Source organism: Phascolarctos cinereus, unplaced genomic scaffold (assembly GCF_003287225.1).
Source record: "Phascolarctos cinereus isolate Bilbo 61053 unplaced genomic scaffold, phaCin_HiC Scaffold_726;HRSCAF=1367, whole genome shotgun sequence".
Taxonomy (NCBI): domain Eukaryota; kingdom Metazoa; phylum Chordata; class Mammalia; order Diprotodontia; family Phascolarctidae; genus Phascolarctos; species Phascolarctos cinereus.
In genome coordinates, this window is record NW_027556098.1 from 37,154,831 (window position 1) to 37,171,124 (window position 16,294).

The 16,294-nt window shown below is 37.6% G+C and overlaps 1 protein-coding gene across 1 annotated transcript in view; it reads right to left on the minus strand.

Annotated features, from left to right (window-relative positions):
• The window catches only part of TBC1D8 (TBC1 domain family member 8), a 132,979-nt gene that overhangs the window by 14,307 nt on the left and 102,378 nt on the right, over positions 1 to 16,294 (minus strand). Inside the window, 6 exon segments of the mRNA XM_020992866.2 lie at positions 988 to 1,105; positions 3,593 to 3,807; positions 6,510 to 6,660; positions 9,305 to 9,475; positions 11,391 to 11,585; positions 13,053 to 13,260. Of these exon segments, the coding sequence (XP_020848525.1) occupies positions 988 to 1,105; positions 3,593 to 3,807; positions 6,510 to 6,660; positions 9,305 to 9,475; positions 11,391 to 11,585; positions 13,053 to 13,260 (1,058 nt within the window).

Genomic DNA, 16,294 nt, shown 5'->3' on the forward strand with positions numbered 1-16,294 from the left:
ACTGACTTGTTTTAAAAACCTGTCTAGAGCAGAACCAGGAAGACAACAACCTTGTAAAGAAAAACAACTCTGAAAGATTTAAGAACTCTAATCAATGCAAAGTCTACCTGACAGAGAGGTGTTGAGCCTAGAATGCAGACTGAAAACATAGTTCTTTTTTTTTCTTTTTTGGGGGGGGATTGGGGGTGGGTAGAACATTGCTAAATGCAGGAATTTGTTTACCGGACAATGCATATTCATTACATGGGTTTTGTTTTTCATGGGGGAGAAGGTGGCTTAGGATGAAGAGAAGGTGAATTTTCCTTAATTTAAAAAAGGAAAAAATTTTTAAACTTGTATGTACATAGGAATTGTTATTGCAAATAGAAGGCAAGAAGTATGCCCTCCAATTTTTGGGCAGTCCCTAATGCAGTTGTTGTTATTCAGTCATGTCCAACTCTGTGTGACTCCACTTGGGGGTTTTCTGGGCAAAGATACTGGAGTGGTTTGCCATTTCGTCCTTCAGCTCATTTTACAGATGAGGAAACTGAGGCAAACAGGGTTAAGTGACTTGACCAGGGTCACAAAGCTAGTAAAGTGTCTGAGGCCAGATTTGAACTCAGGAAGAGGAGTCTTCCTGACTCCAGGCCCAGCACTCAATCTGTCCACCTAACTGCCCTAGCCCTAATATAGTAAAAGATGCTTAATTAATTTTCTAAATCAGGGGCATCAAACTCAAATAGAAATGGATTCCTGCAGGCCACATATTGACTTAGAAAACCACAAATTGACATTACCTATATAATATCACATTTTTAATTATTTTGTTAAACATTTCCCAATTACATTTTAATTTCGTTCCAGCCCTGAGGAAATTTTGCAGATGTGTAAGTTTGACACTTTTGTTCTAAAGGATAAAACTCTTTACTTAGTCTATAAATGCTAACTTTGCCACTAACACTGTATGTATTCCCAGGTACAGAGGTAGTACAAATGGAAGTCATTTACCTATTACTCGATGATTGAAGTAATCTGGTAACATCCGTTCACACACAGCAACCAGTAGCCAAAAAGCTTCTTCCTCTTTAGCATATAGGAGTAACACAGATGTCAGAATGTTCATTGACTGCACAGAATTCACAGGGAAGGAAGAGATTACTGACCACTCATTTTAGTTCATTCGTTCAAGAAATGTACTGTATCTGCTATAGACAGGGCATTGCATGAGACAATGAGTGAGAAACAATGTTTAAATAAGACAGCACCTGCCCTCATGGAGTTACAATCACATATGGGAGCACAAGACATGAATATACAACTATAATATGCAATGCTACATTTTAAGTTCATTAGAGAGTTGAAAAACAAGGTGCCACATAAAAAGGGACGGTTGTTACTAATGGGCCTTAATGGAAAAGGCAGCATCTGGGTTTGATTTTAAAGGATGGGTAGGAATTCAGATGACGATGAAAGAAGATATTCTAGGCACAGGGAATGGTATTAGCAAAGGTATGATGTTGGTGGGGAAATATAAGGGGGACGTGCATTTATTAAGCTCCTAATATGTGCTAATTAGCAGTTGACACTTATTAAATACCTACTATGTGCCAGGCACTGTACAAAGCACTTTATATAAATTATGTCACTTGGTCTTCATAACAACCCTGTGAGGTAGGTACTATTATTGTCTTCACTTTACAGATAAGGAAATTGAGGTAAGCAGAGATTAAGTAATTTGCCCAGGGGCTAAAAGACCCTGTTTGAATTCAGGCCTATCTGACCTGGAGAAGCTGGTGGCATGGTGGATAGACAAAGTGCCAGGCCCAGAGTCAGGAAGTGAGTTCAAATGTGGCCTCAGAACATTTTGCTAGCTATAGGACCCTAGGCAAGTCACTTAACCCTGTTTGCCTCAGTTTCTTCATGGCAAGCCACTCCATTATATTTGTCCACAAAACCCCCAAATGGAGTCACAAGAAATCAGACATGACTGAAAAAAAGACTCAACAACTATCTTGACTTCAGGCTCAACACTTTGTCTGCTGTGCCACCTACCAGCCTCCAGTAGTAAATAACAGCCTTCATTTGGGGCAGAAAGTCCATTTTGGTTAAATACAATATGCATGGAAGGGAATAAAATGAAATAAAGTTGAAAGCTTCAGATGGTTCCACAATACAAAGGGCCCTGAATGTCAGGAAAAGGAATTTAAACTTTATGAGCTCCACAATTGGGAGCCAATGAAGATTTCTGAGCAGAGAAGTGATATGAAAAGATCAAAGAACAGTACGAAAGATGTACTGCATGAGGACACAAGAGTTGATCACCATTACAACCCAAAGGGAGAGGTAAAACCATATGAGCAGGGACAATTTCACTTTTTGTTCATGTATCCCAGAGCCTACAATAGCACTGGGCCCATGGGGAGGTGCTGAATGAATGCTTGTTAATGGTATCATTGGTTAGTTTTCAGATGTTAGGTGAGAGGGTTAGAAAATACCAAAAGAAATCTGAGCCACATCAGTGCATATAAAATAGACGCCCTCTAGTGGAGCAAGTTTGTTGCGTCAAATCACGGTAGGTCACCATGCAAGACTGGCTGCAGTGATCCATGTTCATTGCGTAGATAGTCAGAAGTCCAAGGACAACTGCAGTCTGTCCCAAACCATTCAGCGTTTATTGTGCACAGACATTATAGAGCTTTTAGTTTGCCCTAACCCTGCTTATTCCCTAGAAAATAAAGTTTAACATCTTCAATTTTCAGATGCCACAAACTTCTACAATCTAATTTGGAGTTGTTTTTGCTGCTCAGTTTTCATCTTACTCTTGTTTGTTACTTAGTTATTTTTCAGTTGTGTCCAACTCTTCATGACCCCATTTGGGGTTTTCTTGGCAAAGATACTAGAGCAGTTTGCCATTTCCTTCTCCAGCTCATTTTACAGATGAGGAAACTGAGGGGAAAAAAAGGTTAAGTGACTTGCCCAGGGTCACATAGCTATGCATCTGAGGCCATATTTGAACTCAGGAAGACAGCCTTTGTGACTCCAGGCCCAGCACTCTATCCACTGTGCCACCTAACTGCCCTTACTCTTAGCAGATCGTTCATGAAATCACAAAAATCTAGTGTAGTTCAAATGGGAAATCTCTATATCTCCATATGCTTCTTCTTAAAACAATAGTCTACCCTCTGAGCCTACTTTTCAACACATCTTCACTCATTCCACATACTGTTAGGCATATAATGCTGTGTGAGGAAATTACCAACCCCTTTTTACAGATAGTAGAATTGAGACAGAGGAGGATATTAACACCCCTAGGGTCAGACAGTAAGTCAACTTGTGATGTTCCTCATCCTAATCACTCTTCATTCTTTAAATAGTTATTTAATATTTTCCCCCAATTATATGTAAAAATTTTCAATGTTCATATTTTTAGAAATTTTGAGTTCCAAATTCTCTCCCTCCCTCCTTCCTCTTGTGCTCCCTCATTAAGAAGGCAAGCAATTTGACACTGGTTGTTATACATGAATCACTATTCATTTTTAAAATTTCAAGTGTTGGGGTAAAGAAAATACGGTTTCCTGTGAATAGGTAGATAAACCCATTATCATGACTTCACCTGGCAGTATCCAATCTTGGGGTTTCGGTGAGCATAGGCCGTCAGCACTCTTCTCAAGGCGGCGATTCCTGTTTCATTTTGGAAGGCAGGGTGCTCTGGGAGAGAGCGGTGCAAATCCCGCTCGATCTCTTCCGTTACTAGGCAACATTTGCCCATCGACTCCTCTACCAGATTCCCATAGTAACCAGGATGAGAGGCAAGATCAGTTACAGCATCTAAGGATTTTTTTAAACAATATATGTGAAAAGGGAATTAAGAATTATTTCCAGGACAGTGTCACCATGGGAGTTATATTTGTCAAAGAACACATCCATGTTATCTGGTATGATGGAGAACATAAAGTACTTTAAAACTGTGCACAATTGAGCTTACTTCCTTTTCTCACATAGCCTTGACCCAGAAGAATTATTAACATTATTTTATAAGATGCATACTTGATTAGAGGGAAAATAATATAGTTCATAATGAAAATAAATAGCACTTAGGAACAACTTTTTAAAAAATTACTTTTAACAGTATACATTTTCTCATGACAGGATTATGTACAAGTATATATGTAGTTTTCTTTGATTCAGCATTTGTAGGAATTAAAACATCTTAGTATTACTATCATGAAAACAGTTTTGGCCTCAGAGATCCCTTGAAAGGGTCTTGGGAAGCTCCAAGTCAAAACTATTTTCATAATAATACTAAGATATTTTTATTCCTAATACAGTAAATATCAATAGATAGAACCCACAGAAAGGCTCTTTGGGGAAGGTCCTCATAATTTTGAAGAGGGTAAAGGGGTACTGAGGCCAAAAAAGTTTAAGAACCATTGCTTTAGTTCATGTAATAATTATTGAGCACCTACCATGTGCAGGCGCTTTGCTGAGTGCTGATTTGCAAGTTAACAGTAATAATACAACCTACTTCTAAAGGGAGTCACAAGTAAAATTCTTTGTAAACCTTAAAATTATATTATACAAATGTAATGACCATGCTAGAATGTAAGCTCCATGAGGGTGAATACCATGTCTTTTCTAAACTTGGTATCTCTCCTAGCAGACTTTTCTGCACACAACAGGTACTTAATAAATGTCTGATCCACATTCATTCATTCAATAATCATAAAAGAGCCTGAAAATGGTCTACATGAAACAGTTGAGGTTGCCTTAATGATTTAGGAAGGACAACATATTATACATCATAGAATGAAGGGAACACATAGCTGGAAAATATATCAGGTAAGTGATTCTTAACTTTTTGTGTGTGTCATGGACCCTTTTGGCAGTCCAGTGAAGCCTGTGGCTCCCTTTTCAGAGTAACACTTTTAAATGCATAAATACAATACATAGAATTACAAAGGAAATAATAGGTTTATGGGAGGAAAAAAGACTTTTTTTCTAATCCAAGTTTAAGGGCTTCCACCCCAAAATCTGTCTACATTAAAACCTTTTCCTTAGAGTTCATCTAGTTCAAGACCTTCATTTTACAGTTAAGGAAACTAAGGGCCAGCATGATTAAGTAACAAGATCTCACATCTAGCTAGGCGTTTTTCAGGTCTAGATCCTAGGTCGGTCAGTCCAACGGTGTTCCATTATACCACATTGCTTCCAATTTGAAACCAAGAAGAGATATCTCAGTTAAAGAAGGAAGCCTAGAACCCTTTAGTCTGCCGTGTCTGTGGGCACAGAACAAATATACTGTGACCATGATGACATCCAAATTTGTCCAAAGCACCTGTGGGTTTTCTGCAAAGCAGCACCAGGTACTATGGGAAGCAGTGCTAAGGTACTGGAGGAAATAAATGGGCAAAAGGGCTAGGGCCATATCCTTTTCCATTTACTCACTCCCAGGCCCAGCCCAACCCTCACAGAATTAAAAGGATACATTTTTTAAAAAAATAATATAAAATATATGGTACATCCCTAGTAACTTTTCATCTATCTGTCTCTAGTTCTGTCCATAATCACTATGGAGTCTCTAGAGGGATAATCTCAATATTTATACCAAATCTGATGCTAAGAAATCTTCCTCACCTTACAGATATGATTGAAAATGGCTAAAGAAGGCAACATTTTGATGTGAATGCATTTCCTCAGAGTGTAGTGATTTGGCCGATCAAGTGTGACAAGTTCCTAATTCTTCTCTTTTGTTAGGAGAAGTAAAAGCTAACAAGAGGACTTTGGGCATCTGAAGCAGTAGAAGGGGTCACTAGTGAGGCAGGGAGAACACAGAAAAAGAAAGCTGTGGGCAGAAGACAAGCTTCAAAGACTTCACAGTTTTGTCTAGGGTGGGTCCTAAAAGCCTTCAAGTGGAAAGAGACAGCATCCAGAGGTACTTCTGTCATACAGCTGCAAACACAGCAGCTTGGCTTGGCATAGTTTATACAAGGATGGATATCTGTGGCTTACTTGTTCATTTTAACAGGACTCAATTCATTGAGGCCAAACAACACCAACACAGAAGTCAGGAGACCTAGGGTTCTACGCAGCTCTGCCACCGACTTGCTATGTGATTCGGGACAAACAGCAACCTTTCTGAGCCTCAGTTTCCTCATCTATATAATGAAGTAGTTGGACTAGTAAAGAGTCACATAAAGAGCTAATGGAAGCCCCTCTATTCCTAGGGGATTTGTTAATAGAGGTATCCCTATAATATACAGAGAATCTTCTAATTACAGAGCTGGGTCTTTGATAATCTTTTAGATGAGAAAACAGACTCCAAGTGGTTTATTGACTTGCCCAAAGTCAGAAACGAAAATATTCAGACTTCAGAAGCCTTTAATGTTTGAGATTCCACAGTAAAAAGCAAATATGGATGACACAATTGGAATCCAGAAAAATCCCTCTGACCTTGTCCTCTATTCACAGGTAATATCCCAAACTAACATTTCATCAAGGATACAAGAGAAAAAGCAAAATTAAGTTTTTACCTGAAAACAGGAGCCAAAGTTTACCCCTCAAAGATTCGGGGATTCCCATGGCAACAAGCTTGCGGATCTTTTCCGTACGAAACATACACACTGTTCTGCCATATTCCACAAAATGGTCGTTCCAAAGGCTTGCTTTTATCTGTTCTCGTGACTAGAAACCATAATGTGCATATTTCAGGTAAGGTATACATCATCCACACGCTCCCAACCATGTTTTCTTAGACCGCAAGATGTAACAGAAGAGGAAGTTCATTGAGAAGTCAACAATTATAGGCAATTAAACCTCAGCAGCAAAGCTTAACAAGAGGGAGCAAGATTTCCTACAAAAGTACCTCGTGACCATGATTGCAGGCTGAGGATTAAATGCTGCAACAGCTGCCAAAAGAGACCATTGCAAGTCCTCTGAAAACGTCAGAGCATGGGAGTCTGTCCTTTGTCTGCCCTGGTTAAAGGGTGGGCAGGAAAGAGAGGCCCTCTCCCACTCCCTCATCTGTTCTAGGATTTGGAGGAGAGGCAGGAAAAAAAGGAAATAAAATGAACTCGAGAATCTTCCACTTCCATTATCTGAAACAAGATATAACAGAAATCTGATAGAAATCAACTTCCTTATTCAGGGGACGATTATTTTACACCTCCTTTCACGTCCTCCTCCTGTCTGTTAACCTTCAGGACATTTCCTACTGTCTGCTGCACATCCCTGAGGATAGTTTATGGAGTGAGTTGGTGGGGGGAGGGAAAGGGAAGGCAGAAACCCAGTCTGGCGACTTCTAAGCAATCCTAATTTAACTTGCGTTGGGGGGCAAAGTTGAAGCCAGTTACCAAATGAGGTTTGGGGAATGTTTGTGCAAGTAAGGGCTGGCCCATAGCTATTTAGAGATCTCAGGACCATAGGGTTCACATACTGTAAGGCCGTGGTGTTCATATTTGGCACCAACAAAGCTACTGCAGGAAAGATCTATATTTTAGCTCTGTATAGAACCTTAGAATTGGCAGGGTCTTCAGAGACCATCCAATCCAACCCCTTCATTTTACATATGAGGAAATTCAGACCCAGAGAACTGCCCAAGTAGTAGAGCTAATAAGCATCAACAGAGGGATACTCATATTTACTCTTTATTCCAGTTGTGAAACAATTTGCACTGAAATGAGACTGCTGCCTATTTAGTAACCAATAGCTCTTCTTAGCATTTGTGCTCAGGAGAAAAAGAATTGTTAAGGTCAAGGACATTAGAAAGCTCAGATGATGATTTCTTCTTTGGGACCCTGTTGGAAGGTAAATTGGTCACAGCCAAACAGAAGGTTGCTAATATCTATAACTAAATTTTACTGAACATTATGAAGTACCAGTTGAACTTTCAGACTTTCAATGGAGACAGTTTATTCCATTTTTAGCCTAATCTGAAACTGTAAAAGATTGAGTCCCATTTTGGCTGAGAAGACAACATGAAGATGGTAAGTGATAAGGCCCACTCCACCTTTCCATCTCTCAAAATGATTAAAGATGAGGTAGAAAACATCTTACTCTGCAAACCAGGCACATAGAGGCAGTCGAGAGGATCATAAGATCACGGATACAAAGCTGAAGGGTTTTCAAAGATCACCTAGTCCACTTTAAGGTAGGGTCACTGAAGCCTAGAGAGACTGAGTGATTTGTCCAAGGTCACGCAGGCCATAAAGGCAAGTCATACAAAGGTTTTTAGGAAAAGTGGACAGCTAGCTGTGTGACCCTGGGCAAGTCACTTATCCCCAATTGCCTAAAAAAAAAAAAAAGGAAACGTGGACAGCAATCTCATCATCTTTGAGAAGATAAACCAATACTGGCACTTTCTCTTGTCGCAGCTTAGGGAACTTAGAGCATGCACCAGAGCAGCTTCAATGTTTAAACACAGAGTAAACAAGATGAAACAGTTGTGAGATTGGCTCCATGGGCTCAGTTATCTGGATGGCAGATCCATGGCCTTTTTTTTTTAAATTTTTTTTTTTTAGTATTTCATGTTTCTTCATTTACACTTAAGAACAAATTTTAACATTAATTTTTTTAAAACTCTGAGTTCCAAATTCTCTCCCTTCCTCCCTCCCCACCCTCACCCCTCTATTGAGAACACAATTTTATATAGGTTATACATGTATAGTCACGCAAAACATTTCCGTAATAGTCATGCTGTGAAAGAAAACATAGAGCAAAAAAAAAAAACCCTCAAAAAAATAAAGTAAAAAAAAAGTATGCTTAAATCTATATTCGGATACCATGAGTTCTTGTCTGGGGATGGATAGCATTTTTCATCATAAGTCCTTCACAGTTGTCTTGAATCATTATATTGCTGAGAACAGCAAAGTCATTCACAGCTGATCATCTTACAATATTGGTGTTACTTTGTACACAGTACATTTCATTTTGCATCAACTCATGAAAGACTTTCCAGGTTTCTCTGAGAGCATCTTGCTCATCATTTCTTATAGCAAAATAATATTTCATCATAATCACATATCACAACTTTTTCAGCCATTCCCCAATTGATGGGCATCTCCTCAATTTCCAATTCTTTGCCACCACAGAAACAGCTGCTATAAGTATTTTTGTACATATAGGTGGCCTTTTTGTGCCTAGCACACAGGAGATACAGAGCAGATATCAGCCCATGACAAGTTATTGCAAAACACAGAATACCACTTCCTGGCCCCATTACTCTCGAAGCCAAATCCCACAGTTAGCCCAGCTGGGTCTGTGTTAAAAAGGCAATGGGGCTGGGGGAGTGGGCGGGGAAAGCTAGAGAAAGAAGGTGAACTCTACCTACCATTCTGGAATCGGGGCTCTGGGTTCCTGACTGGTTGAAGATAGCTATCAGTGCCTCAGAATTTGGCAGAGGGCTAGTTTCTTTGTCAACCTTGTTACCATTCTGAGACAATTTGAGAGACCCAAACTTTTGATCACTGCACACGCTAGTTGACTGAAATAGAGAGGATGTCTGAAAAAGCAAAAATACGGGTTTTTTTTTACTTATTTAGGGATGTGAAATTTGTTTGGGCATCCACGCTAACCTTAACAGACAACCACAGTTTTAAAACCTACCTACCTAGCTGAGGTTTGAGAGAAGAGACAAATACACTGAGACATTAAATCCCACAAGGCCTTGCCTTTACAATGGAATTGTCTACACTGAGGTTTTACCTTGTCCCTTAACATGAGACACACGAGGCAAAGGTCCCAGAACAGTAAGCCTGACAACTTCATGACTTTTTTTTTGAAAATAGGAGAAAGCAGATAACTCTGTGCATACATAAATACATCTCCCCAACATCATTCATAAAATGAAAGTTTCACACCCCAACACTATTTTTTCTATTCTTTTGCATTCTAAAAAATTGGATGTGTGCTTCTTTGCTTCAAAATCTCAAGGACGGGGTGAGAAAGGGTTGTTCTACTAATGCTTTCTATTTACTGTTGGTCCTATAAACATAAGCAAAATAAACACTATGTCATTTCATGTGTGTGGTACTAGAAGCTGGGGACAGAAGAAAAAGACCTATAGGAGATGGCATTTGAGCTAAGCTTTGAAGGAAACTAGAGGAGATGAATGTCAGGAGGGAGTACATTCTAAATTTGGGGACAGCCTGTGCAATTGCACAAGAGGTAGCAGATATATCATGTGTGAGAACAGCAAGGCCAGTCTGGCTGGACCACACATAGTGTGTGCGAAGCCTGGAAAGGTAAGCTGGAGCCAAGTTATAAATGGCTTTAAATGGCTAACCATGGGGTTTGTATCTGAGCCTAGGAAATCATCTATCACCTCAGCTCAACTCTAGCATACAGTGAGTCCTTTCCCAAAAACATATGTGAAATCCTAATTGGAAATTTTGGAAAGCAATTTGGAGGTGATAGTGGGGGACAACAAGGAAAAATTGGACAAATACCCATTTTTAAAGTCCATCAACAGCTGACCAAAAACCTAAAACTGATACCCTAAAGATGTTAGTGTATAATGTACTGAGTTTCACAGGTTCAACCCTATCTAGCTCAAACTTTTAGCTTCAAATTCTTCAAACAACCCTGCAAGAATTGTAGACAAACTTGTTTGCTAACCTGTGGCCAGGCTAGTGGCAAATATTGGGTGGCTTGAAGGAGTGGAAGAGAGTGGACAGTAAAAGAAAATAAATGATTAGGAGTCTAAATTTATATATAAAGAAGATTAATAGGGAAGGAATAATAAACCCACCTCCCACCAATTACCATGCTAGTTATTTCTATAACATCTACTTCTCTTCCCTGCAATTCTGTTCTGGAAAGGCATTGTATTTCTTAGTCCTATTAGATGAGAATTCAACCCTGTCAAAGCTTCTCTCCCATGCCTAGCAATAAATACATCAGGAGTGCTATTCAAAAGCGGCACTGTAATTTCTCTGCATTCTTGATTCATCAACAGGTCTAAGTAATTATAAGGCACTAATATTCTTGGCTTTGGAGTCAAGTAACAATCATTTCTGTATCTGCACAAAGAAATCTCATGACAGCTTCTGTGGGTACCAGGAAAAAACAAATCCAATAACTTGTTGGGCACATCCAACTATATAATCCAATAAATATCCTCAGCTGTGCCTTCAACCCCAAAGGCAAAATGTCCTTTTATGTATTTCACATTAGACAGAGTTTCTGGAAGATATAAATCTTTTTAGACCTTGAATCAACTTTCAAACAAAAAATACTTGGGCTAATGTTAATAACTATAATTTCTGAGCACATGTAATATATACAGTATGTATATGTGTATGTGTGGACGTCTATATATGCATACATATATGAGCTTAGATATATATTAGCCTGATACATATGTGTGTGTACATATATATATATTGATATTGATATTGATATTTGAAGCATCATACCACATCTTCATTTTTCAAGTTGTCGTAATGCACTGGGCTGTTAGCATGAACCTTTTTCAGCCTCATAAGCAGGTTTTCCACCAAGCTCTCTCTATCCTTGAGTTCAATGAACTGAAAGGCCATCTTGCTCCTTATGCTGATAATGATGGGATTAGGAAGGAGACTGGTATCTTCCATTTTCTCTATGCTCACTACCTATTTTAAAAAAAATCAACACATGCCAAAATAAGACGGTAGATAGAACTCAACCAAAAACTGAGGGCAATTTATACAAATCTTTGGAGAATGCAACACAATACCCAAGAGTTGACTTGCCAAATTCTTTTTTATTTTTTCACCTTGGTCAGATCTGTGATTTAATTAGCATAGGGTGCTCCCAGTAAGGAAAATTCCTCCACCAGTGCAAATCAGTTGTTGTTCTGCAAATTATAGTCTTAGAGTTGCCTAGGGCACTAAGAAATTAGTGGCCTGGTACTGAGCCAGTACAAATCAGAGGCAGCACATGAACCTAGGTCACTGAGCTGGGGCCAGGCTCTATTCACCCATTCCATGTTGCCTCTCAACCAAATCTTAACCTCTCTGATCATTTTGAGTGTTCTCACTGTTGCTATGAATAAGAAATAATTACTACCACATCATTATCATCACATGTTTAGCACTATTTTTAGAAAAGCTCATTCGACTTCTCATACGCACACATATCTATCTTCCATATTCTTACATCATCACTCAGGAAACATCTGGCCTTGGTGAGATGTCCCTGATGTGTTAGTCTCTGTTTCCATTGTTGCTAAGACATATTTCAAGCTTACTCTCTCCTTCCTTTGACCTTGCATTTGCTACCTGAACAGTAGGTATCACCTTCAAGTTATAGATAAGAAAACTGAGACAGGGATTAACTAACTTGCCTAAGGTCACAAGCTGCTTTAGATCTGGAAGTAAATCTAGTTTTTAAAATTTGAGTATCTTTGCTTTTTTCACTAGAAATGATTATTAGTTCTAAGTATTCTTTAATCTGAATATTCTTAATTCATTTATATATCTTTTACTATTCCAAGTAATTATTTTTTTATTTTTAAATAAAGTACCAAGAGACCATAAAATCCACACTGTTTACGATTTTTTTTTAATTTTCAAAATAAAAATGTTTTTTTTGTTTTATTTTTTGTTTTTTTAGGGGCTAGGGAGGAGGAGGGTTGGTGAGGGGAACTGCAAAGGAGAAAGTTGTTTTGTGTTTTTTTTTTGTCCCCTCCACTGACAGTTCTTAGAAAAGCTTTAATTGCTACATGTGTATTCTTAATAACACCCTTATCAATATTGCAGAAGTCATGGTAGGCTGCTTTTACAAGTCACTTCTTTTCAAATTTTTCAGTTCTCTATAGAAAAGAGTGGAGAAAGAAAAAAAAAGCCAACCAAACCAAAATGAATAAACAAACAAATAAATAAATAAAACCACAAGGTTTTGATTCCCACTGCACACGTGAAGGAAAGCTCCACACATATAGAACCTCATCTCTGACCTAGGTGGAGGAAGTTGCTCTTCCCTCTGTATGTCTTCCCCTTACAATGCTTCAACTATGGGATAAAGTGGCAAAGATGTGCAAAAAGAACACACTCCCAGAAAACAGAAAAACAACAGAGAGATCCAGAGATAGATTCTACCTCTCTAAGTGGAAGGATAACATTGCAACAGCCATCTTCTTTGCTGGCAAAACAGACATAGCTATCAGAAGCAAACATCCGTCCCACTGTGTGACAGCGGCTAAATGGTGTCCAAAGAGAACAGTCTACAACTTCATGTAGCTTCTCCTTTCTTGGCAACCTGAAGAAGGCCCGAAAGAACTCATTTTGTGCTCTGGCTTCCAGATCCCTTGTAAGGGAGGGAAAGAGAAAAGCAAAAGAAAGAGAGAAGTTAGATGGAACAGGGAAGCTTTTCTTTTTTAAACACTCTTCCAAAACTGGTATTTCAAGGTTAAAATAAATAGATCATGTGGACTTTGAATTAGACACATCAAATTGTAGATACCCAACCTATAAGATGATCTTGAAAAGAATTATTTTGTATCTGTTCCCTCTACACTGAATTTTGTTTAATGAAGCAAAAGTTTCAATACTCATCTCTGGAAAAAGTAACCATTCCTTCACACACACACACACACACACACACACACACACACACACACACACACACATTCCAATTACATGTAAATTAAAATTTTAACAATAACTTTTTAAAATTTTGAGTCCAAATTCTCTTCCTCCCTCCCCTTCCTTGAGAAGGCAAACAATTTGATTTTGATTATACACATGAGGTCATACAAAACATTTCTATATTAGCCATGTTGCAAAAGAAAACACAAATGAAACAATAAAAATAAAGAAAATTTCCCAAAACTGTGCTTCAACCTGCATTCAGACTTCATTGTTCTTTTTCTGGAGGTGGATAACATTTTTCATCATGAGTCCTTTGGCATTGTCTTGGATCATTGTCTTGTTCAGAGAAGCTTAGATCTCCTGGTTCTGATCACTTCACTTTGCATCAGTTCGTATAAGACTTCCAAAGTTTTTCTGAAAGCATCCTCCTTATTATTTCTTATTGCACAATAGTACTCCATCATCATATGCCACAACGTGTTTAGCCATTCCCTAACTGAGTGGCATCCTCTCAATTTCCAATTCTTTGCCAACACAAAGAGAGCTGCTATATTTTTGTACAAATAAGTCCTTTCCCCTTTTCCCTGGTGTACAGACCTAGTGAGTGGTATACCAGGTCAAAGGGTATTCACAGTTTTATTTCCAAATTGTTTTCCTGAATGCTTGGACTACCTCACAATTTTACCAATAGTACAGTAGTGTCCCAATTTTTCAACATCCCCTCCAGCACTTGTCATTTTCCTTTTCTGTCATATTAGCCAGTCTGATAGGTATGAGATACTACCTCAGAGTTCTTTAAATTCACATTTCTCTAATCAAAAGTGATTTAGAACATTTTTTCATATGACTATAGATGGCTTTGATTTCTTCTTCCGAAAACTGCCTGTTCATATCCTTTGACCATTTATCAACTGGGGTATGGCTATTTAAAAAAAATGGCTTAGTTCCCTATATATTTGAGAAATGAAGACTTTATCAAAGAAACTTCTGCTATTCTACAACTTGCTGCAAATTTTTTTCTCCAGTTTACTGTTTAACTTCTAATTTTGGTTGCATTAATTTTATTTCTCCAAAAGTTTTTAATTTCACATAATCAAAATCATATATTTTACCTCCTGTAATCTCCTCTATCTCTTGTTTGGGCATAAACTCTTACCTTTTTTGCTTTTTGGTGAGGCAATAGGGGTTAAGTGACTTGCCCAGGGTCACACAGCTACTAAGTGTCAAGTGTCTGAGGCCAGATTTGAACTCAGGTCCTCTTACTTCCAAGGCCGGAGCTCTAACCACTGCGCAACCTAACTGCCCCTTTTTGTTTTGTTTCGTTCAGGTGTTGTATTTTGTCAAAGGTTTTTTCTTCATCTATTGATATGATCATATTAATTTTGTTATTGATATCGTCAATTATGCTGATAGCTTCCCTAACAGAGAATTCCTGCATTCCTGGTATAATCTCACCTGGTTATAGTGTATAATCTTTGTGACATATTGCTGTAATCTTCTTGTTAATATTTTATTTAAATTTTTTTGCATTCATATTGATTAAATAAATTGGTTTATACTTTTCTTTCTGTTTTGGCTCTCCCTGATGTAGGTATCAAAACCATATTTGTGTCACAAAAGGAATTTGGTAGGACTCCTTCTTTGATTATTTTTTCAGATAGTTTATACAATATTGGGATTAATTGTTCCCTAAATGTTTGGTGGAATTCACTTGTAAATTGATCTTCTCCTGGGGATTTTTCACAGGGAGCTCATTGATTCAATTTCTTTTTCAAAGATTGGGTTATTTAAGTATTCTATTTCCTCTTCTATTAATCTGGGAGGTTTATTTTTTTTAAATATTCATCTCACTTAGATTATCAGTTTTATTGGCATATAATTAAGCAAAATAACTCCTAATAATTGCTTTAATTTCATTTTAATTGGTGGTGTATTCATCCCTTTTCATTTTTGATACTAATCATTTGGTTTTCTTTTTTTTAATCAAATTACCAATAGTTTATCTATTTTATTGGTTATTTTCATAAAACCAGCTCCTAGTTTTATAAGTTCAATGTTTTGGGTTTTTTTTTTTACTTCCAATTGTATTAATCTCTCCTTTGATTTTCAGGATTTCCATTTTGTTATTTAATTGGGGGTTTTAATTAGCTCTTTTTCTAGTCTTTTTAAGTCACATGCTCAATTCATGAACTGATCTTTCTCTCTTTTACTGATATATGTATTTAGAGATATAAAATCTCCCCCAAGTATTGCTTTGACTACATCCCACACATTTTGGAATGTTGTCTCATTGTTGTCTTTCTCTTTAATGAAATTATTGATGGTTTCCATGATTTTTTTCTTTGTCCCTCTCATCCTTTAGGATTAATTTATTTATTTTTCAATTAGCTTTTAATCTCTGCTTCCACAGCCCTTTATTAAATGTAATTTTTATTGCATTATGATCTAAAAAGGGTATTCTGCATTTGTTTGTGAGGTTTTTATGCTCTAATACATGGTTAGTTTTTGTGAAAGTGACATGTGCAGCTGAGAACAAAAATGTATTCCTACTCAGTTTTCTCCAGAGGTCTAACATATCTAACTTTTGTAACATTCTATTAATCTCCTTGGCTTCTTTCTTATTTATTTTATAGTTAGATTTATCTATCTCAGAAAGGGGAAAATTGAGATCCCCTATAAGTATAGTTTTACTATCTCCTCCTGTAATTCATTTAACTTTTAGGAATTTAAGAAAGAGGATGCTATATCAT